General features: G+C 41.0%; 1 protein-coding gene across 12 annotated transcripts in view; it reads right to left on the bottom strand.

The window, feature by feature from the left end:
* kdm4c (lysine (K)-specific demethylase 4C) overlaps positions 1–21,924 on the bottom strand; it is a 28,622-nt gene that overhangs the window by 1,521 nt on the left and 5,177 nt on the right. For 2 of the 12 annotated variants that reach the window (XM_031285972.2, XM_031285968.2), the window contains exons 5-20: positions 21,253–21,446; positions 18,099–18,148; positions 17,451–17,554; positions 17,027–17,164; positions 16,602–16,795; positions 15,906–16,114; positions 13,669–15,755; positions 13,449–13,560; positions 12,156–12,337; positions 11,235–11,478; positions 9,407–9,483; positions 8,850–8,905; positions 8,607–8,715; positions 3,069–3,263; positions 2,181–2,351; positions 962–1,081 (exon numbers count right to left, since the gene is read on the bottom strand). In XM_031285972.2, coding sequence (XP_031141832.1) covers positions 962–1,081; positions 2,181–2,351; positions 3,069–3,263; positions 8,607–8,715; positions 8,850–8,905; positions 9,407–9,483; positions 11,235–11,478; positions 12,156–12,337; positions 13,449–13,560; positions 13,669–15,755; positions 15,906–16,114; positions 16,602–16,795; positions 17,027–17,164; positions 17,451–17,554; positions 18,099–18,148; positions 21,253–21,446 — 4,242 coding nt within the window. The remainder of the gene's footprint in view (positions 1–961; positions 1,082–2,180; positions 2,352–3,068; positions 3,264–8,606; positions 8,716–8,849; positions 8,906–9,406; positions 9,484–11,234; positions 11,479–12,155; positions 12,338–13,448; positions 13,561–13,668; positions 15,756–15,905; positions 16,115–16,601; positions 16,796–17,026; positions 17,165–17,450; positions 17,555–18,098; positions 18,149–21,252; positions 21,447–21,924) is intronic. The other 10 variants (XM_031285973.2, XM_031285974.2, XM_031285979.2 and 7 more) reach the window with 8 other exon arrangements.

The raw sequence follows: 21,924 nt of genomic DNA, 5'->3' as shown, positions 1-21,924 counted from the left end.
TAGTTCAAATACAACATTGCCTATTATAATAGTATGTATCAGGTCTCTATCATCAAAGAAAGTAATCTTGAAACCAGAATTTATGTCATCATAAATTACAAAGAAACAGCTTTCAACGCATCAGCATTTCTCTGGTGTAAATGATGAAACAAACAGATCTGACTATGCAGTGTGATTGATAAAAAAGCCTTTTAATGTTACCTCTGCTCACAAAATATTTTCTGCTCAAGAAATTCAAGTTTGTGTAGATCACTGTGTACGTAGATCTTGAAGTAAATCACAGCCTGAAACTATTTCATACCTAAACACACCTTAACGATGGAAAGTTCCTTTTCAGCTTTTTTTTCTAAAAATCTGACCCATCTTAAACTGAGTGTGTGCGTCACAGGTGCATTTGTGCATAACTAATGGTTGACGCCCAGCTCAACTAAATAAAGCTTTTAAGTGGAAGCCGCATGACTTGGCTTGGTGAATATTTCAGTGAGTTTGAATAATGCAGATTGTCACCTTCTTCTCATCCTCCTCTTTTCGCTCTCTCCATCTCTCTTTTCTCTACTTATCTGCTTCCACTCTGTGTCTGCATAGCTTTTGCTTCCTATCCTATCTTTTCATTGACCAATCATCTTCCATCTCATCTCCACTCCTCCTCGCCATGACGCCATGACTTCAGCACCTCCCTCAATCTCTGTGTCCTCTTTTTCTCTCTCTCCACCTCTCTATACATGGACCTGGGGACCTTGATAACGTCAGACGAGTCACGATGATTCTGATGTTGAGGGAGTTCAACAAGTTTACTGCTGTCTCGCTTTGACCCACGACTGAGTTTACAATTTAACATTTCAACATTCACAGAAAGGCGATTAAATCTGTGAAACCTGGTCAATATGTCTTTGTCTCTCTCATATGTTTACCATTTGTCATGATTGTGTACATCTTTAGTGCAGTACATGTGTGTCTGTACCTGATACATGTAGGATACATTGGATCCCAGGTATTTGGCACCGTAGAACAGCCCATCAGGCCACTTCACTTGAACAGCTTCCCCCACTTCAGGAGGACCCAAGTTCATACAGTCTCTGCTCTAAAGATACAAGAGAATAATGGTTGGTCTGTGCAAGAGTGTGTGTCAAAATGAAAAGCCAAAGTAAATGGTTTAATGTTGAAAAGAGCTCTTTTTAGTTTTAGGTAGTTAAAGCTATAGTGCGTAGTTTCTGCCGCCCCCATGAGGAATTCTAAGTAATGACAACAAAACTGTCGGCGCGTCCGCATGATACAAGCCTTCCATGACCGCGCACCGCCATGACAACCCAGCAGCCCCATGATGGCCATGGCCTTTTCAAAAATCCATGTTGTTTCATTTTAAATTGGAGAAAGGTTTATAGTGGAGGAGATAATTTGAAATGACTCTTGATCACATTGGTTTTGCAGGTGCACATCTTACAGTAATATATTTAAACAAGCTTATATGTAATGCCTCATGCAATGAGCTTTTTATTTTTTTTTCACCATTGATAAACGGTTGTCTTTCAAATTTCCTCTGCACTCATAGCCAACCAGAGCAACGCTAGTTGATAGATTAAACTTTTGCTGTATCTGGTCGGCAAAACTCCGAATACATCTTCCTTTTTTAAGAATAACTTCAATGCTTAACTCCAAGTCTTCCAGAGTCGCGGCCAAAGCCGATTCAAAAGACCGCTGTTCGCCAGCAGCAGCAGCAGCCATCTTCTTTGTTTTCAAATAGCAAGGAATTCATGCGGAACCGTCGTAACTCTGCAGTCCTTATGTTGAGCCCGCCCACCGACTCTATACACGATGTGATTGGCCTGACCAGAATTTGGTTTTTCCAGCTCACAAGCCAACGGAGAGTTGCTAGACTGACCCTGGCTGCAAATTACATTTGCTAGGGTGCGTCTAGATTTCTAGGCTACACTTCTGCCTTTATTGGATAGGAAAGCTGAGATATGAAAGGGGAGGGAGAGGGGGGGAAGACATGCAGGAAAACCATCACACCCGCTCTACCAACTGAGCTAACCGGCCACTGCAATGACCTTTTGAGCACCAATAATCCTCCTTGAAAAAAAGGAAGCTCCTTTCAAATGAGCAGGTTTTAATATCTGATATGACCTCGTACAGCAGGGAGGTGACCTCTTGAGCGTGTCTCTAATTAAACATATTCTCACCACTATATCCTCAGGGTAGGTATCGTTTGAGAAGGAGCCGTCATCGAACATGACCTCGTAGAACATCTGGGAGGTGATCTGGGTGACCTTTGAGCTGTAGTAGCGCAGGTTCTTGTGTTTGGAGATCACAGTCTGGCCCAGTGAGATGGACGCTTGGCACGCTCGCTGCTTCTAGGTTAGACAGAGAACAGCAATTAGACTACTGTCTGACAGTCAATACAGTATCACTTCAAACTAAAACTTTAAAAATAAAAATACATGTTTTACTTGTATAAAGTGGCATCTAGCCATGCAGATAGTTTGGGTTTTATTTGTCCATGTGCCACCACCCCAATGCAGCTTTGAAAAACGGCATAAAAGAAAATTCAACAGCAACATGTCCTTTCAGAAACAGGTTACTCAGACCTCCATGTGGACAGTTTTCCTTACAACTTCTTTCTCCTGAAGAGATAGCCACTATTTGCATGGCTAGATACCACCAAAGGTAAGTGAGAAAATGCGTTTTGTTTAAAGCAGATAATTTTGAGTCAGTAAGTTTTCCTGCATTCCAAGCATGAACAATGAAGTAATACATTTTATATCATCATATATTTTCTAAATAAATTCCATTAATATTACTACACTAAGCCATCACTGCACCTTTAACTCTACTTACATTTATTTGGAAAAATGTGACCAACATTCACTTGCCCACTTCTACTGCACTGCATGGGAGTAACACCAATCATCAGGTGTCTACACTAGAACCAATTATCCCTGTTTAATAATCTTTTACGGAATACATAAAGGTTTGGTAGTTGTCTCAGTGCAATCACATTGCCATGTCCATTCTAACTTAGCAAAACCTGCTTCATAACAGCTCTAGGAAACACCTGTCCTATAACTTACAGCTGACGAACTCCGTGATTGATGTCTATGGCAGGTGATTGACACGACATATGGCCAATCATCAGGCTCCATGATTACACCAGCAGCATGGGCACAGGTCACATGAAAGGAGGTGGGACACCGGCCACATGAGCACTGGATACATGCACCTGCCTGCCGCTTCCCCGAACAGCGCTTACGACAATAGATGCACTTCTGTAAACACAGACCAGAGCAAACTGTCAACACGAAACACTGCCTGATGAAAGCTAGCTGCATCCAAATTCTTGAAAAAGGACAAGGCTGGCTTTATTCTCTCTTTTTTTAAAAGGTCAAACAAGCACTCAGCCCCAAATCCATACTAACAGGTCACAAATATATAGTTAATTTTCCAAAAAAAAGCAAAATAATTTCCTTAAACAGCTGGGCACTGTAGTTTACACCCAACGTTACACAAACAGGAGTAAATAGTGCATTTGTTGGGGACTATTTCCAGCTGTGAATATTTTACAGCAGCAGGGCAGGTACGTGGGATTAAATAAAACAAACTACAGTGCCCATGTTCCACATAATGAAGAAACATGTCACTCAGTTCAACATTGTGACTTACTTATGCGTTTCTAATAGTTTCTGTACAACGATGGAGGATTATGGCACAGAGGATAGCGATATCTTTGTTGTTCTGGTTAATGTGATCAATTAATCATTGGTTTTGGTCTTTTCATGGTATTTGTGGACAATGAGAAAAATATAGGATATTACCCGCCTCACCCGTAGGTTCTTTTTTTTTTTTTTGCATCTTGCCAGTCCCGTACCAGCAACCTGGTCAGAGGACATTTTCTACACAATATGATGGACACCAAACCAGGAAAACAGGCAGTCCTTGTTGGACAATTCCAATTAAAGTTTTTCGATAAGTTTTGATAAAAAAGAGTAACTTGAGTTTATATGTAAATGATGAATAATACATTCTACACAGTGAATTGTATAGTATGTAAAATGCAGCACAAGTTCATGCAGGTATGTAGAATATATTAACAAGTTGGACACAGCTTTGTTGTTTACAGACATTTAGGGCAGATTGAGGAAGTCAAATTTAGCTTAACAAAACTCAACACTCAAAGTGAGCATGAGACCTTCTGTCCATCTTCTCCTTCCTTCCAATCTGTCCTGTCACTTTCCATTGCAATCTACATTAAACCAACTGTCTTTGAGTGCCTTTATTGCATTGGAGAAAACCTGAGCTTATTCGGGTTGGAAAAAAAGAGTAATTTAAAATCTGTATTTCCACTTGAGAGACTTTGAATACGGGCTCAACAAAAACGGCAGCAAATTAAAGACAACAGGCAGCTAAGTGAATCATTGCTCAGTTGTGCCATGAACCTCTACCATCATTTAAAACAATGATGTGCTCCAAATAAACATATCTGTAAAATCTGTTCAATGCACTGTTATTGGATACGGTGGTGTAAACAAAACAGATACGAGAGAATAAGGGAGAGGGAGAGAGACCCCAGTTGTAACCGTCAACAGAAACATGTTTCACCGCTACGATACAAGGAAACGCTCAAATAAGACCAATTATTATTTATCTTATGTTATTATTAACATTATTTGAGGTTTCTACAACAAACCAGTGCTGCAACTTCTATGTTGAGGTATTTCTTTTTCCCCCATTTGAGGTCTGTGAAGGGTACACAACTGCACAATGAAGGGCATAATACACATACACACCCTACGCACAAACACTGCCATGCATCCATGCACAAACACACTCGCACCTAAATTTTTAAGGCGATCCCTCGGTTTTCTGCACCAAACAGCCCATCAAGTCTATTTCCTCTACTGTGGCATCTCCCCTCTCCCGCTCTCCCACAAATCCTCGGCTCTCCCACTAAAGGGAAAGAATGACGACATCCTCCCATTATAACCCTACTCACTCCCCATTCCTCTTTCACCCATATCACATCCCTCCCATCTCACTCCATTTCACTCCACTCTGCTCCTAATAAAACATCCATCTACGCTCTTTTTTGTTTCGCTTCCCTGCCTTGCCTTCCTCTCTCTTGTGGTACCTTTTCACATCTCTTTGAAGGTAATTTATTCATTAATCTAATTCCTGGGAATCCATACTGAAATATCCATACATATTGGCAGATAATATGCCTATATATAGACAAACTCCTTAGAGGATATGCCTCAGCAGTAAGTGAGCGCAAGTGGGAATTACCTGGTTTGTAAATATGAAGTCTAGCCTATAAAAAGAGTCTGATGACATGTAAACTGTCAAACTGTATCACTATCTTATCATATCCATGGAAGAACATGATGTGTCTAAACAGCATGTGTGGGAGTATGGAGATATAACGATTTTAAAAAGGACCATAAGATGTTTTAATTCCCTGGTACACATAATGGAAAACAGTCATTGCCCCAGGAAGGAGAGGAGAGCATTTGATAGGTGGATAAGAAGGTGATGCTGTGGCCGGGTTAGCTCAGTTGGTAGAGCAGGCGCACACATAGAGGATTACTCCTCGACGCAGTGGCCGCGGGTTCAACTCAAACCTGCGGCCTTTTGCTGCATGTCATTCCCCCCCCTCTCTCTCTCCCCTTTCATGTCTTCATCTGTCCTGTGAAAATAAATGAAAAAAAAAAAAAAATAATCTAAAAAAAGAAGAAGGTGATGCTGTGCCAATACAAAACTTTTCTTAAAGTCTCTGTCCTTATCAGCTAAGCCTCTGAAATAAGTGTCCTTTGTTCATTTCTTTGAAAAATCAATAGCTGATCTAATTACTTTACCTAGGCAGCATTAATTACATTTAACCTCTATGGCGGGGCTGGCTGGCTTTGCCTTTACAATTACCAGCTTAGCCTACTTAATTCAGATATCAGTTGAGGATCAGGAGGTATTGTGTACTGAGAGACTCGCAGAGACTTCCTCTTTAAACCTAAAACGGCAATACTTAATTTAAAATGGGTGATGAAAATGGGTACCTTTATCCCATTTTTTATTACGGGAGCATCTATTGCTTCACACCTCCTCTATTTCTGGACCTAGGGACTTTTACTTAGTGCTTTTCTTGGTGACTAACTTGGCCTACATTTAATAAAGCCTTTTTCCATATTTTCTCCATTGTGGACAGCAGATGAACTGGCCTGTCTCATCCACCTAGCATGACAAGATTCATTCTGACTGGCATGCAACACACCCTGTGTGTGTGTGTGTGTGTGTGTGTGTGTGTGTGAGAGAATGAGTATTTATGTACATTTATTGGTGGGAAAAAAACTGTTTGCGTGATATTACAACAAACATAAAACTATGTTAACACATTTATGTGTGAGTTTGTGTATGTGTGAACCTAACCAACTTTTCCCCATGCCTGTGCCTTCTCTAGGTTGTATTTGGGTTCCTGTGTTGAGCCATGCGTTAAGAACATTCCCACAGTAAATAATGTATGTGTATGTGTGTGCGCCTGTGTGCGTGTGATGGTAAATTATAAATGTACTGGCCTGCTGAGGGGGCAGTGGGTCCAATATAAACACGTGGCTCAAGGAGCAAACACACAAATGATGAAGTGGACAAAGGAGAACAGTATACCATCCATAATCTGACTCAATGTAAATATCAATTAAGATCAAATCTGTTAAAAAAATAAAATCATACTACAGTATGTGTGAAAAGGCTTATTTATTCAAGCATTCTGTATGTTTTTTTAAACAGTTTTACCTAAATTTAGTATATATATAGTTTGTTTAAAAGAGGCCCATCTGTTTTATGATCAACTGAAGCATGCTTTCATCCAAAAAGTGCTTGCATCAGCATGTTAATTAGTGAAAAATTGGCAACAGAAAGTGAAGATTTTCTGTCATCATGAAGGCTGCCATCTTAGCAATATCTTCAGATCAGATACATCTTCCAAAGGGAAGAAACTGTACGAACTTATTTATCAAAGGAAGTGCTTTCAGCTGCAATGCGAGACAGTGTAATAATCTGTGGTGTCAAACTAAGATTGGCACTGTGACAAACCTAACTGCATCTAACAGCTAAAGGAAGGAAGCACAGTTTCCTCAAAAAACAGATTGGGATCATTACAAGATCTGAAACATTTTGGCCATCATCAGGCTAATGTCACAGGCTTTTTATGAGTCCCGCCCTTTCCAGTCTGGACTACAATTTTCATTTTGTTCAGATTTTGGCCCATAGATATGAATACTGACACTTTGTGGTCTGTGCTTTCATACCCAAATTAGCTTAATTTCAATGTGGTCTGAGCCGATATGAACCATATCCCTATAAAAAAATACCCTGTGCTGTGGGTAATGTCCCCATGTCCACAAAGTTAGTGTCCCATTCAGTGTCTGTGCAGTAGTATCCCTTCAACTATTTTCGGGAAGGCACTCATGTAGGAACCACGATTGCTTGGTTCCATTATGGTGGAGTATGACATTGGTAGTACAACGTTGAAGCCTCTATAAACTCAGTTGCCAGTTTATGAGGGACACCTTGCTAAATTCCACTCGATAGTATTGCTTTATACTTGGAGGTGTTCCTAATATTGATAAGAATTATTGTCCACTCAATTTGTTTCAATAAAAAGGTTGGGATTTTTTTATTCCTTTGATAGTTGAAAGTAGAGCGATAACAGGAAATGAGAATGAGAAAGGAGGGGACGACATGCAACAAAGATCCTCGACCAAACACAAACCGGGGACGTTGGGGTTCAAGGTTTTACCCCTAGGCCACCACGGCGCCCCCTGTCAATGAGGGTTACTAGAAAGACCTTTCAGTATAATGTAATACAGTTGTTGTAATACAGTTGAAAAGCACCACAAACTGCGTCCTCCAAAATGACCATAAAGTTGAATCAACACCTCTCTAAAACAGTTTTAGCTTGGTGGCCAAAAATAGGCTGACAACTAAGATTATATTTCCAATACCTTGATGATCAAATACAACAAATACTGTATATTAATTATGTCTTAATGTCACTGTTATTTCAAGCTTTGGATAGTAATCTGATACTAATGCAAATTGTGTTTTAGGGAGTCCCAATCTGTGCCCTAAGCAATCATATAGGCATCTTTAAAAAGTTTTCATTTACAATCCTGATTGCATTCATCTTGCGTTAGGATGTAACAACACTGCGCTTTCAGCTGAGCTATCATGGTGCCTGCAGCAGAGCGCTAACTATAGTGGCAACATGTCAGGTCTGCTGAGACACACTCTAGCTCCCTCATTAAACGCACACCACACACACAGAGACAAACACCCACACACAGAAAGCCCTACATACACAAACACCCCACCCTCACCCACCAGTGGTTAATTATCTAGCTTTGATTGCGGGCATGTTCGTCTCACATTGTTAATTAGAACTGTGAACACTTCATTAATTAGACCTAGCCAGTCATCAAGGACCTGGGGAATTCCAGCACTGCATCAGAGTGTGTGTGTGTGTGTGTGTGTGTGTGTGTGTGTGTGTGTGTGTGTGTGTGTGTGTGTGTGTGTGTGTGTGTGTGTGTGTGTGTGTGTGTGTGTGCGCACGTGCGTCTACTCACCAATTTATATCGCTGCATGGGGATCCTACTGGTGTCGATGAGACTTCTCTTGGCTTCATCGCTAAACCTTGCCTCTGGTAGTGCCACTGCACACATCACGTGGGCCCATCTATATAAACACACACACACAAAAACAAATGAATACATTATGATGATTAAGACGCACAGACAATTTATTTGTCTGAGCTCTGGAGATCAGAGATGAGTATGCAGAGTTAATCACAGAACAAAAGCCTGTCTCACTTGTCGTTTTGGGTTTTCTTCAGAGCTCCACCTCTGAGGTTACAGAGACAGCATTCCTGAGAAAACATAAAGAGACAAGTGAGTAAGAAGATATTTTTTCTTACACTCACCAATATCCTTACCCATGCTTACATTTGTTAAGATTGTCGTTGTTGACTCCAAACCACAAATTTATTTAGAAGGACGAGATTTCCAATTGGATCTTCAACTAGGATCAAAACGTTGTCCTTCTAAACAAATTTGTAGTTCAGAGTCATTATGCAAGTGTTGCTCTTTTTATCAGTGCTGTTTTCCAATAGCCTTGCACCTACAAGTAATGTGCATATAATTACACTCAATCTAAAACACCATTGTCAAAAAAAGTAGTCCATCTTACCGGATGTACAGTGCTGGGATAAAGCCTGACATCTGTCCCTCCCCTTCCGCTATCCCCCCCCAGAATAGATAAGCATTGTAGCCAGACTTTACTCGAGCGCTGACACAGCGCTGTGGAGATAGGTCTGGCAATGCGAGACTAAAGCAAAAGTGACATCATACAAGGAGAAAAATCGTCTTACTGCTGTAAAGCTTCCTTCCGTACAGCGATCGCACGACCACTGTTCGCTGACATCATCTGTGGCAACACCGTAGCAACCTAAAGGAGGAAGTGATTACTGAAAATTAGGGGCAAAGATACAACTATGTAAACATTTCAATCTTCACACTCACTCAAATACTGCTAAACCACTTTAACCTGGTGGCATGGTTTCAACACACCATTCACAGAAAACAGCGGACATGACAGCAAATGGTACGTCTATAATCGGTTACAAAGAACAGAATAAAATGCCACGTCCACATTGTTTCCACAGATTTTCAACGAAAAGATGGTGTTGTTAATGCAGAAATGCAGAGTAAGTGGAAATGGAGAGCTCTATGGTATGTGTCTGTGTGTGTAAGGGAACGGTTGTGGTTGAGCAAGAGATACAGACAACATAGGAGCAAGGGTTTGATCTATGCGTCTGTTTATAAATGCATCTGTTTGTGTATTCATCTGTGTATCAAATAGCACTCTGTGCGACAGCCAGCTTTTGTTTCAGACACTCATGCAGCTAGCTCTTTGTAACCCAGATGACATGGCTGACAGACACCACAAAACATACACAGTAGTATGATCCAGTGCTTGGAGTAAATATTGTTTTGTTTAGTTTAAGTTCGTGTCCTTGGTGTGGCAGCATAGCAGAAATGTTTCATGAAAATAAAAATGCTGGTGGCCTCCAACAGAAAGTAAGACAAATGTGATTCTTTTCAAAGCTGACAGCTGGTTAAAATCCATTCATAGATGTTTTAAACACATAAGCTGGGGGGAATTGTTATTTGTAAGAAACACTTAAAGTCGGTATATGTGTGTATGTCTCCGTTCTTTTCCCCCACTATCAATCACCAAACCAAACATAAAATCTAAAGCTCACTTTTCTTTCCTTTCCCGAGTTCGAATAACCGTACTGGGGGAAAGCAGCATCAACTTGCACTTATTGTTGGTTCTCAAAACCAAACTTGTGGCTTTTTCATCAGTGTCAAATGACATACACTTCAGCTCCTACTCCCACCCTACTGTACCTTAACACTCATACAAAGCAAGTAAATGCATGTGTACCTACCTTGTACTTACAGTGTATAGCAGTTAAGCACACACACAGTATATACATAACACCTAGACCCTCCCGAGTCAAAACTGAGGTGGAATCAACAACTGGCAGAAAAGTATGATTGAAACTGACTGGGAGAAGCAATGTCATTTTAAAGCTGAGGATTTGTGACAGTGTGAGACTTTCAATAAGTGTGTGTGTGTGTGTGTGTGTGTGTGTGTGTGTGTGTGTGTGTGTGTAGAAGACCGGCTGAAAGCTTAAGATATTGGCAAAATGTGTATGGATTGGGATAGACTGGATTGGCTGTGAACGTGTGTGAATGGGGGATTGAGATAATGTACAGTGTCTGTGTCCAGAGGAACAGAAATGCTCCAGGGGTTTTTAAAAGTATGTGTGAGGCCTTGTTGCACTGGCTTGGGGCTTTTGGCCAGGAAGTATGTGTGGTGAAAACAAGGATTCACCCTCATTCGGCTGACGAGGGAAATAAAATACTCCAAACCACAAAGAGAGGGGGAGAAAGAGAAACAGAGAGGGGGTGGAACATTGAGACGGAGTCAAGACTCAAACCCACTGACCTTCTCACAATGACATTAAAAAACAAAAAAGCACAAAATGCAGAAACATACAATGTGGCTTTGTGAGGTAGGTAAATATATGCTATAACATTTAGAAACTATACTTAAAACACCAGTATCAACCTTAGGATTCACCACACACACACACACACACACACACACCTTTCCTTGTGCATACGTACTTGCATGAACTTGCAGGCAACAGCCCTGGCAGTAGAGCAGAGGGGAGGTGCCATCTTCCTGCAGCAGAGGGTTTGTGGGAGTTGGGGGGTAGTTCTGCTCCCGGAAAGAAAAGCAGATCTCTGGGACCAGGGGCCTGGTCCTTTTCAGACCTCTACAGGGATGTGTGGGGCCCTCCATTGGAGATGACGATTTGGAGGTATCCTTAGCTACGATAGGTGTATTGTCCTCTGCTTTGTCTTCAGCCTAACAAAATAATGTGTGTGATTTTATGTTCTTCTTAAGAATGCCTTAATATTACAGAGGGAGGTGGGTAATAAATGATTTCCCCTTCTCCTTCATAATTAGAGTTGTCATTCTGGGTGGCATTTTAGCCAGTGGAAAATTATAGCAGGTGGTTCTTTTATAAGGCAATGATAAGCTGCAGGAAAACCACGTGATGTTCATCACCAGCAGGCTTAGTATTATTTTCAATAATAGTATTGTTAGTCACCGGTAATTATTTAGCTGTAACTTAATTATTTACACAGACAGTTGCACACTACTTAAATGTCTCTTTTCGAGGTTAAGCTTTCACAATAAGAAAGGGCCTGGTATCATCAACAGTGTTATACACATCTCTCTGCACATCAAATCAGTTTGGCTATAACAAAAAGGTAGACCAGCAAAGACAGAATCACCACTAAAAAAACAGACATATGTGCTTTGGATGGGTTTAGAGTCACTGACCAGCGCAGGTAAAACTGAAAAGACCCCACCTCGCTGGGAGAAATACATCCTGTGGGGCTAAGGAGTGAAAGTCATAACTGTCTGTGATCTGCTAGTATTGATTCCTCCATCTTCAGCTCGGTGGCTAGGGGATAAAATCATATCTTAATGGGTGTTTATGCTCGAGTCTGAAATACATATGGGCACTAACTTACCTGATAATAGGGCATGAAGAGTGTGCACACAGCACAGTACGGCTGCATGGTGGCAGCATGAGCATTGTACTCCCTCTCTGCTGTGAAGCAGCTCTTCCTGTTCTGCCATAGGTAGATGAGGGGCTTCGCCCACGCCTCCATTTCCTGCCCCTCCTCCTCTGCCAGGCTTGCTTCAGGGGGCTCTAAGTGGAGACAAAACAAAACCTTACAATCTTGCAATCACTTATCTATTTACTGCAACTGGTTGGATTCATGCAATACAGAGCACATATCTCCTGTCTGGTAGATGGTTAATTAGGCCTGTTCTGAATCTGAAGCCATTGTGTGCCCTGAATGTCAAAAATATAGTATGCATCATTCTCACATCTGACTTCAGCAGTATTAATAAACTTGCTGTGAAATCAGATCTAATCCATCCACAGTGGTGACAATTTCCTCCTGTGACATGTAAAACATGTTCAATGAATAGAAGCCTGTTTATACAATTACTCAAATGTTTAAGAGCTCTCATCACCATAAAATAGGCTTCTCACAGCCATGGTCATTTGTGGTCATTTCAAACTCAGGGATAAACAACTAAAATACCTTCTGAATTATTCATCCTTTTTCACAACCATGGAGCTAATGAACGTGACTGTGTGTGTATATGTGCATTAGTAGTAGTTAATTGAGAGCCCCATCACCCACCCTGTTAAAACCATGAAAACAAATAGAGTATCTATCACTAGGTCATTTTACTGTGGTAGGCCTGAGAGTTAAATCTGTTTGGTTTATGTGTGCATTGACGTCAGACGAATCATTTGGGGGGGACATAAAATGTGAAAAATGAGGACGGGAAGAAGGAACCGCAGAGTGGAATGGTTCAATGGTTATAAAACGCTATGCTGTGGGAGAACACAAATGTTATCTGATATTACTTACTATTTACAGTAAAAGTTTCAGGATTTTCAACAAAGTAAATTCTATTTCTCCTGAGCTTATTTTCTTGCTAGCTAAACTACCTTTTAACAAAGAAAATGCCATGCTTTTTAAGTATGCTGAAAATTGGCAAGTTATGGCAACTGTATTCTGGTTCACTGCAACGCAACCAGCAGAAGTCAACGGATCATGGCTTCTGGCCTGGTGTCAACCACTACGCAGCACCAACCACAACAGGAAATGTCCCTGGGTTTTTATTAAAATGAGCATGGCTTTTGGCTCACAGCATGTGTCACTGTGTGAATGTTGGCGTCTTTTTAAGGCTAAACCTTTGTGATACCAATGAACTGTGTGCGTGTGTGTGTGTGTGCCCACCATCATCACTGGCAGTCTGTTGTTTGACAGCAGTGGGTACAGCCCTTGCAGTAGGTTTTCTGAGTGGGTGACGCCAGCTCTTAGTGGTCTTCTTCACTGACAGGGCAGGGTACTGGCATGAACACGTATTATTAAAAGGCATTAGAGTGCAAACTATCTCTACTTATAAAAATTGAGCATAAGACTGAATGTGTATGATCTTGTGTAAAAGAGCACTCACGGCACAAACCTCCCCAGGTTCCAGGCCCGATTCATCACACTCGCAGTTACTCGTATCATTTTGCTCCTCTTCTTCTTCCTCTTCCTCCTCCTCCTCATCAGATGAGTCACTGCTGCTTTCTCCCTTGGCACTACTTTGCTGCTCAGCCTCTTCACCATCAGATCCCCCTTCTTCCATATCAGACACCCCATCCTGTTCTCCTCCTCCCATCCCAAAAGGTGAAACAGCAGCATCTGAGTGTAGACTCTCTGCCTCCCTTTGTCTTCCCAGCTCCCTGCACAAGGAAAGGGCTTCAGACCCATCTGCTTCCCCTCTGTGGAGCTCATAATCTCCACAAAGCCCCAGGGGCTCAACAGCACTGACTGAAACAAGCGAGGTGGGCTCGAGCTGGGCCCAAGTGAGAGGCCCACCTTCCTCCTCCTGGTTCTCTGACTCACGGAGGTCTTGTTCTGGGTCCTCCAGGTCTGTGACTTCTTTGCACTGAGGTTCAGTCCACATGGTGTAAGGTAGGGGGTCATGGGTAAAGTCAGAAGGGAGTTCTGGGTGCAGACTCTGGATAAGTACTGCAGGACCCTGGGAATTGAAGTTTTTCCAGATGCTGCTGGAAAAAGGTTTGAGCTCCATGTATGGGTTCTCAGAAGTACAATGCGAAGGGGAGTATGTAGTGTGGTGGTGGAGTTGTAATGCTGAGTGACTGCCACTTTGAGTGCATAATGGAGAGGAAGGGGTTGGGGGATTGTTGTTTGAGGTACCAGTTAAAACAGAGCCACATCTGCTCAGACTAAATGCACTGTCTCTTTGAGCTGGGTCCTTATAATCTTTACTCGTTAACTCTGCTAAGCTGTATTGCTGCTGTGTTTGAGGTGCAGTGCTATGAACTAGCTGGCAATGGGAAGCATCAGTCTGTCCAGTAGTCATATTTTCCAGCTTTGTATGATCCTTTTCTGCAGCAATTCCTGGCATTATTAGCATTTCATGGACACCACCAGATGTTATTTTGTGCATAGTATTGGTAGTTAAATGAGCCGTGTTTCCTTCTAAACCAGACACTGCTGCCCAATCACAATTATATGGAGAATTTAAATGCCACTTGTTGGCATGTTCTACAGTAAGAGGTTCTTTTGACATCATTAAGTCATGTTCTCTCTCTTCCTGTTTGGCTCCATGTAAGGACAGAGAGCTGGTTGGCGTCTCCCGCTGAAGTACAGGTGCAACCTGGTGACTGCACGATCTAGCTTTTGGGACGTTGGTTAGCCCATCAACAGCCGGGGTGAGGGAGGGCATCTCTTGGATCAGTACAGGTGGCAAAGGGCAGATTCCAACCTTATCTGCTGTCTCTGGAGTGAGTTGTGGCATATCCACTGCATTCCTCTGTAGCAAAGGAGGGAAAAGATTTTCCTCAGTGCTGTTTTTTTCCAAACTACAATTGTATCCTGAAAGGGAGAATGAGCCACATGATGTGAAACTACCCCCCTCTGCTGGCTCAGTTTTGAGATCATAAAGTTCTGTAGTGGTGTGTGGATTGATATGTTTTGTATCATCAACTGTGTCTATTTTCTCGGCTTTAGCAATGTTGTTTGTGTTATTTTCAGCACCCGTGTCCACGCTACTGTCAGCGTTTGGTGTTCGGCTTAAAGTGTCTTCTCTACATGAGGAACTAGATGTCTGAGCTTCACAGTCAGGGGGACACAAGCTCATCTCGGTCTCAGCAGAAGTGCTTGTTGTGTGGGAAGATGAACTGAGTTTGTTGGCCTCCAGGGGAGGGAACCTGATAGAGCAGTCCTGAGAAGGTAAGAGGTCTTGTTGTTCAGGAGAGCAACACATTGGCTCATTAATTCCCTGATGCATCTGGGTAGCCTCAGGCCATTGTCTGAGTCCTTTGGGAGTCCTGCTTGTGACCCCTGACCCTGAGAGGTGTTGAGGGTCAATATGAGTGACCATCTCTGCCTTTAGGTCATTTTTCACTGGTGAAGAAGGGGAGGGAATGGGGCTGCAGTGAGAGTTATGGGATGGTTCCTTATTCAAAAATCCCAAACTATTACTCGCTACGCGATTTACCTTGACCACACACATCTGTCTGCAAGGACCTGTTAAGGGGAAAAGGATAGATAATATGTACCATCAAGTAAACAAGGACTGTAAACATTTTTCATAGATCTCAGTTGAGAGAAATTTTCAAAATATAAAAAAATAGGTTTCAAATCATGCATGCACATACACTCACTACTGTCTCGTACCAGAAAGCTGCGCAGAGTTCTGATTCTGGTTGTGCTTTGACTCTACTTCCTTTTTCTTCTCTTTCTCCTCCTCTTCCCTACAGCTTGTCCCTGCCACAGACCTTCGCACCTTGGGCCTCTTGCTGCTGGTCAATGTTGAGCTGCCGTCCAGGCCAATAGGCTCCTTAGTGGTTCTGAGGCGCTTGGAACGCATACGAGAATGGGTGCTGCTGTAAGAGGAGAGAGATCAAAGATCTTTAGAAAACCCTGATTAACACTGAAAATCAATCAACGCAAATGTATAACTTTTGTGACTTAGGAGACAATGGAATTTGGCTTTTGCAGCTGTCAAATATTTCTGGCCACATACATAAGGTCACCAGCCAATGCCCCAGAGCCACCATCACAGGCACTGAGTTCATCATCATAACCTGATCTCCAAATGTTGCATAGGAAATGCAATTGTATTTTCAATAAATGTTCTTTTTCTATTACAAAATGAATCTTTATTAACATCGATATAAATTATTTTTACTATAATATATATATTATATATTAAATATAATAATAAACAGTTATTATAGTAAAAATAATTGATATCCTAAATATACAATCAGCACAACTCCAGATTAAAGCCCACTAGCACCAGTAGCTGCAGTTGACTTCTCTCTTGGCATAGAAAACAGAAGAAACATTGTCTGAGTATGAATACAGTACCCTTTATTAGTAGGTTTGTTCTTGCGCCGCCTCTGCAACCAGCTCTGCAGCTCCGGTGTTGTACTGGGAGTGGCAAGTATGTGGTCAAGAGGTGCAGAATCTTTGCCCACCATCCAGTTAGTGTACCGGTCAGGTTGAAAACGTTTCACAAAGGGTTCCATGGATATCTTTACCATGTCCTTGCTACAGGTGCACTAGAGGAAAGACAGAGGAGGACGACAAATATTGTCTCTGCATTAGAAAAGCATAGAGAAGCCTTGCGGTGGTCATTTTTAAAGGCAAAATTATAATCTATTTGATACTGGATGATCATGACTTTTTACCATAAAATTAACTGTAATCAAATCTGAGACACTTCGTTGTTAGACTTTCCAAAAACATGAAGTGGTGCACAGTTTTAAGCAAGATTCTCAACTGGTTGTTACCTGTGTGGCTACTTTGCCATAGTCTATCCAGCGCAGAGTGGCAAAGTTAGTGGACTCTGCACAGTTGAAGCCATGATTGAAGCCAGCATGGTAGCCATAAGGGAAAGTAATCATGAACTCTCCAGCTTCCTGGGTAATCTGGCAATTTATGATAGGGAGGGAGAAAGACATAAGGTGAGAGATTGGTTTATAAGAAGAGATGAGAAAACAATGAGCTGTCCTTTTGTTTTTTTTAAATTGGCAAGGAAAATAACAAATAAAATCATTCAAATAAGCCACTTAAGATTTCTGCAATCAGTCAAAACGAGCACTGCTAATTTTACTGGCAAAAAAGCTGTTTCCAGAAAGTTGATAAATAAAAGGGAATATAAAAGGCAAGAAGAAGCGGACTAACAGAATTTTTTAGAAGGGGCTGAGAGCCTACCTTATCAAAGGGGATGCCATACTTCTTCAGTATGGAAGGGGAGATTAGAGTCATCTTGTGACGAAGAAAAGCCTCACACCCCTTGAAGCTGTTAGGAAAGAAACCTGACAAAAATATGCACATACACACACATACCATTAACGTAGAGTGTAAGCCAGCCAAAAAAAATAATGTATATAAAAAAAATAATGAGTGTGTGTGTGTATATATATATATATATATATGTGTATATATATATATATAAATGGCAAACAATTTATACATTCTACATTAGACTAGAAACACATTAACAATTATTTAGTTGTAAACGTTATCATATGCATTATAGTTCATTGAGTCTACTAATGCCATACAGTATGGATTTTTCTAAAATGGTTTGTCAATACATTAAGCATCTTTGGCCATTTGCATCTCTACTAGTAGCAGTTTTGCATGTTTGCCGCCAGAGCTCATTAGCATGCTGTATCTTTAGCTTCGCCATTACCTCACGTGCCCTCATTGCTGAGTTTATTCATTTATGTGCTGTACTTTGTTGTTAAATTCAGACCTGCTTCTGTATGCTGCGGTCGTTATTTAATTATTATTTAATTACCTCCCCAGCCTCCATTTATATGGAGAATACAAAGAGAATAGAAATTATTTTTTTACCTGTAGCCAGACGCTCAAGTCTCTTCCCATGCTCAGGGGGGATTGCATACCTGTTAGTGACAACAGACAGATATGGAGCGGACATAATTATTTTTGACTGTGTATGTGAAATTCTGAGCCTGTATTGGTTATTATGCCTATACTGTATACACTGTAGCATACACTGACAGTTGCAGATAAGTTTTCAAGCGAAGCCTTTACAATTTCAAGACTGCCATCAAGTGGTGGATAATTAAATAATTGCAAGTAGGCTGATGAACCTTTTCCAGCAGCGTACCATTTGTAACAAATAAAAATGATAACACACAGAAATGTTGTTATCCCTTATCGTAAATGTATATTCAAATGTACTGCAGAAACCCTCGAATAACCTGCAATTTGCTTGTTCTTCTAGGACATTTAATGTATTTGGTCTTTGTCTCTGTAAAACTGCATTCAGAATATGGAGCCTATTTTCATCTCTGACTGACTGACACTGACCTTACTCTGCATTTGTTGCCACCCTGCTGACGCAATCTTTAACGATGTTTTTTATTAATTTTCTACGCAATCTGAATTTAAACTATTCCCAAAAATCCTAGTGAGGAACCTAGGGAGTGTGACAGCATTCCCTTAAGGTTTGACTAGGCATTCCAATTGACTAGCACCATCCGCCTTCGGGTCTGTGGCATTTCTATCATCATATCACCTGTCAGCTTAACAGAGCTGGGAGAGACAGGATGAGGAGAGGCAAACTCAGGTGGAGGTGACATGGGGAGTTGGAGGGGGTAGGGGATTGAGAAGAGGTGAGAGAGGTGCATCTTTAAAGCCTCTCCCCTCCAGGGGAAAGATGTCAAAATAGCAGCAAGATGAAAGTGTGTACGCCTGTGTGTGTGTGTGTGTGTGTGTGTGTGTGTGTGTGTGTGACACTGATCCCTGTGGTTTGCAGGGCTCACTGCTCTAATGAGCAGAACTCCCTCCAGGGCAAGAGGGAGAGAGAAATGGAGCAAGCCAAGCTGACAAAGAAATAAAAATCAAACTCCATTTGGATCTACCTGCATTCTTCACCTCTTCTTTAACTTTATTATTTTAACCTGCACCTCCTTAAAACCCAGCTCTTCTTCTATTAAAGAATGCAAGCACTTTGGAAATTAGACCTGTGCAATATATACTATATACAGTATTTTTCTATTAAATTCAAACAAGACAGTTGGCAACTTAAAGTACGTAAATATATCTAAACCTCAAAATCTACCATCTGGGCTTTTCGTTTCAATCTCATCTTCACTGTTCTTATCATGTCTCGCTTCAAGAGTAACTTAACACTAAATCCACTTTTCTTAGTTAGTAAATTATGTGTGCAGTCACTGTATACTTATTACACTACAAATTGATGATGTCCCAATCTATAGTGTAAATTACAACAGAACTTATTTTCCCTTTTCCAGAGAAAATCCAGTAAATCTGTCCTTAAGACCGCCCAAAATCTACAAAAAAGGTATGACGTTCCCTGGGTTACCATGTCCCCGAATGAGACAGCATACTATTCATCCCCCCCCCCCCAACACACCCCCTCCCCCAGTCATATAAATACACAAAATCAAATACCATCAGTGTACACAGCATAAATGTTATTTGCAGACATGAAGAGATTGAGAGCGTGCAACCGATAGTAGTAGTAGAAAAACTACTGTACCACTCATAGTAAGCGCTTAGTTAACAGTGGTAATCAGTGTTATAGTGTTTGAGGTTAATTTACAGAAACAATGTATAGTATATGGTTGACTGGTTACATATTCAATTCCCCTTGCTCCACTGCACAGACAAGAATGATAGCTTCAAGAAATCCAACCATAAGCTTACACCCTTAGAGAATAACAAAGCTCCACACACACTCCCTCCCTGGATGTCCCTACTGCTGCATATGTTGTACCTTTTCTATTCTCTCTAGTATTTGGAGTCTCCAAAGTATAATCACTTATGCAGGTAACCACCTCATCAGTGTGCAAACAAGCACAAAGGGAACAAAACCCTAGGGCCGTATGCAACAGAATGGCTGGGTTAATTGAATGAGATCTATGACAGTATACAGTCATGTGAAAAAATTAGGACACCCATGCTAAAGTTGACTAAAAAGAGGAATAAAAACATAATCTTTTGGAAATTGAGGTTTGTTTGTGAATGAATAATGTATCGTAAATAAATAAATGTTCTTCCTTAAAATACAGGGGGACGATACATAAAGAAAAATTGGTGTCCTTAAAGATTGGATTTTTCCTCATTTTTTAATTAAGGCATTAAGATCAATTTGCAAAAGATGGGTGTACAGTTTTTATTCCTCTTTTTAGTCAACTTTAGCATGGGTGTCCTAATTTTTTCACATGACTGTATGTAATTCACCATTTAAATCCACTTTTATAATGACAGATCTGAATGGAGAGTGATAACAATGGATTTTGCAGCCGTGATGCAAATATATAGACATGCATTATGAAAAGACATTAATCTCCATCTGCGACTCTTTTCCACACATACTATACTGTTTACTCTGATCTGTGTTTCCTTAACATGTCGCACCAAACAATTGACAGGATCAGAATAAGCCACAGTCTTTACAAGAGACACCATATAAATAAAATGAACAGATCCTTAAATGAGAATGTTTTACGCAAGTATGCACCACATACAGAAATACTGAGGTGGCTAATGGTAGGCTAAATACTCTTATCATTCTAGCTGCCTGTGCACACGTCTTTACTAAACAAGCAATGTTTCTATTTGATTTAATGTGACTGTTGCCATTTGAAATGACAGCTCTGTCGTGAAAGCCCAAAAAAAAAAAAAAAAAAAAAGCAGTAAGGCTTACTTCCATTTTTAACACAAGGGAAGGGAAGAAGAAAAATGCTACACAGATAGGACCTCCAATAAGTCCAGTTAACTGTAGTTAACTTGTAGTGGTTATAGCAATGACGGGTATGCATAGCAACAACCATCATCGGTACCCACAGAAAAGAAAGTGTATGTTACATAAAAGTAAGGCACCAATGGTACAGCTAGTGCTAGTAACACAGAGGTTTTATGAGATTTTTTCAGGCTGTATTTTATGGTATTGTGGATCTACATTATGTTGCTTCTTTGTTTACCCCCTGCAGCTAAATCCCTGTCCCACACTAACCAGGATTTGGGCTCTCCAAAGTGGAGGTAGTTGATGCTGTACAGGTCCATATCTTCAGTGTGCCATGAGAAGGTGGTCTTCCACATGCCAAAGTATAGATATGGAGTGTTAACTCCCTGGATAGATACACCACAGTCCTCCTCGATAACATCCAAGATAGAGTTCAGGTGGCCAATGTTCCACTCCTCCACATCCTAGGAGATTAGAAACAACAGGATGTCAAAAGTCAATCTTGCAGGTAACAACTGGTAATGCAGTTGACAATGGCCTTTTTAAATCTAATCAGGATCAGCTACATAAAGTATAATTTAACATTGAGGCATTTGTCAAATGCCCCCTATTCCTTAGTGTGGATGTCCACAACGTCAAGTGTCCCATGCCTCTAAAGTGCTGCTTGGGGTTGAAAACTGGATTTAATTTTCAGTAGCCTATTTTATTCAAGCTGGGGATGAAGAAGTAGTCGATATGTTGCAGTCCATTTATTGTTGTGTCCCCACATTGGATTTGTTATCCTAAAATGACTCATGTTAGGGTTGGGGGCAAAAAACAAGTGATACATTTCATGTACGTTTTTATTTTCATTGCAAAAACCCAACCTAAAGCCACATTGCAAGAGTCAGGTCAAATAAGTTGATCTAAACTCCACCAAAGTGATTTCCACTATTACTTCTC

Source organism: Sander lucioperca, chromosome 4, assembly GCF_008315115.2.
Source record: "Sander lucioperca isolate FBNREF2018 chromosome 4, SLUC_FBN_1.2, whole genome shotgun sequence".
Classification (NCBI taxonomy): domain Eukaryota; kingdom Metazoa; phylum Chordata; class Actinopteri; order Perciformes; family Percidae; genus Sander; species Sander lucioperca.
Note: the sequence above shows the minus strand (reverse complement) of the source record. Positions and strands in the feature narration are given on the sequence as shown.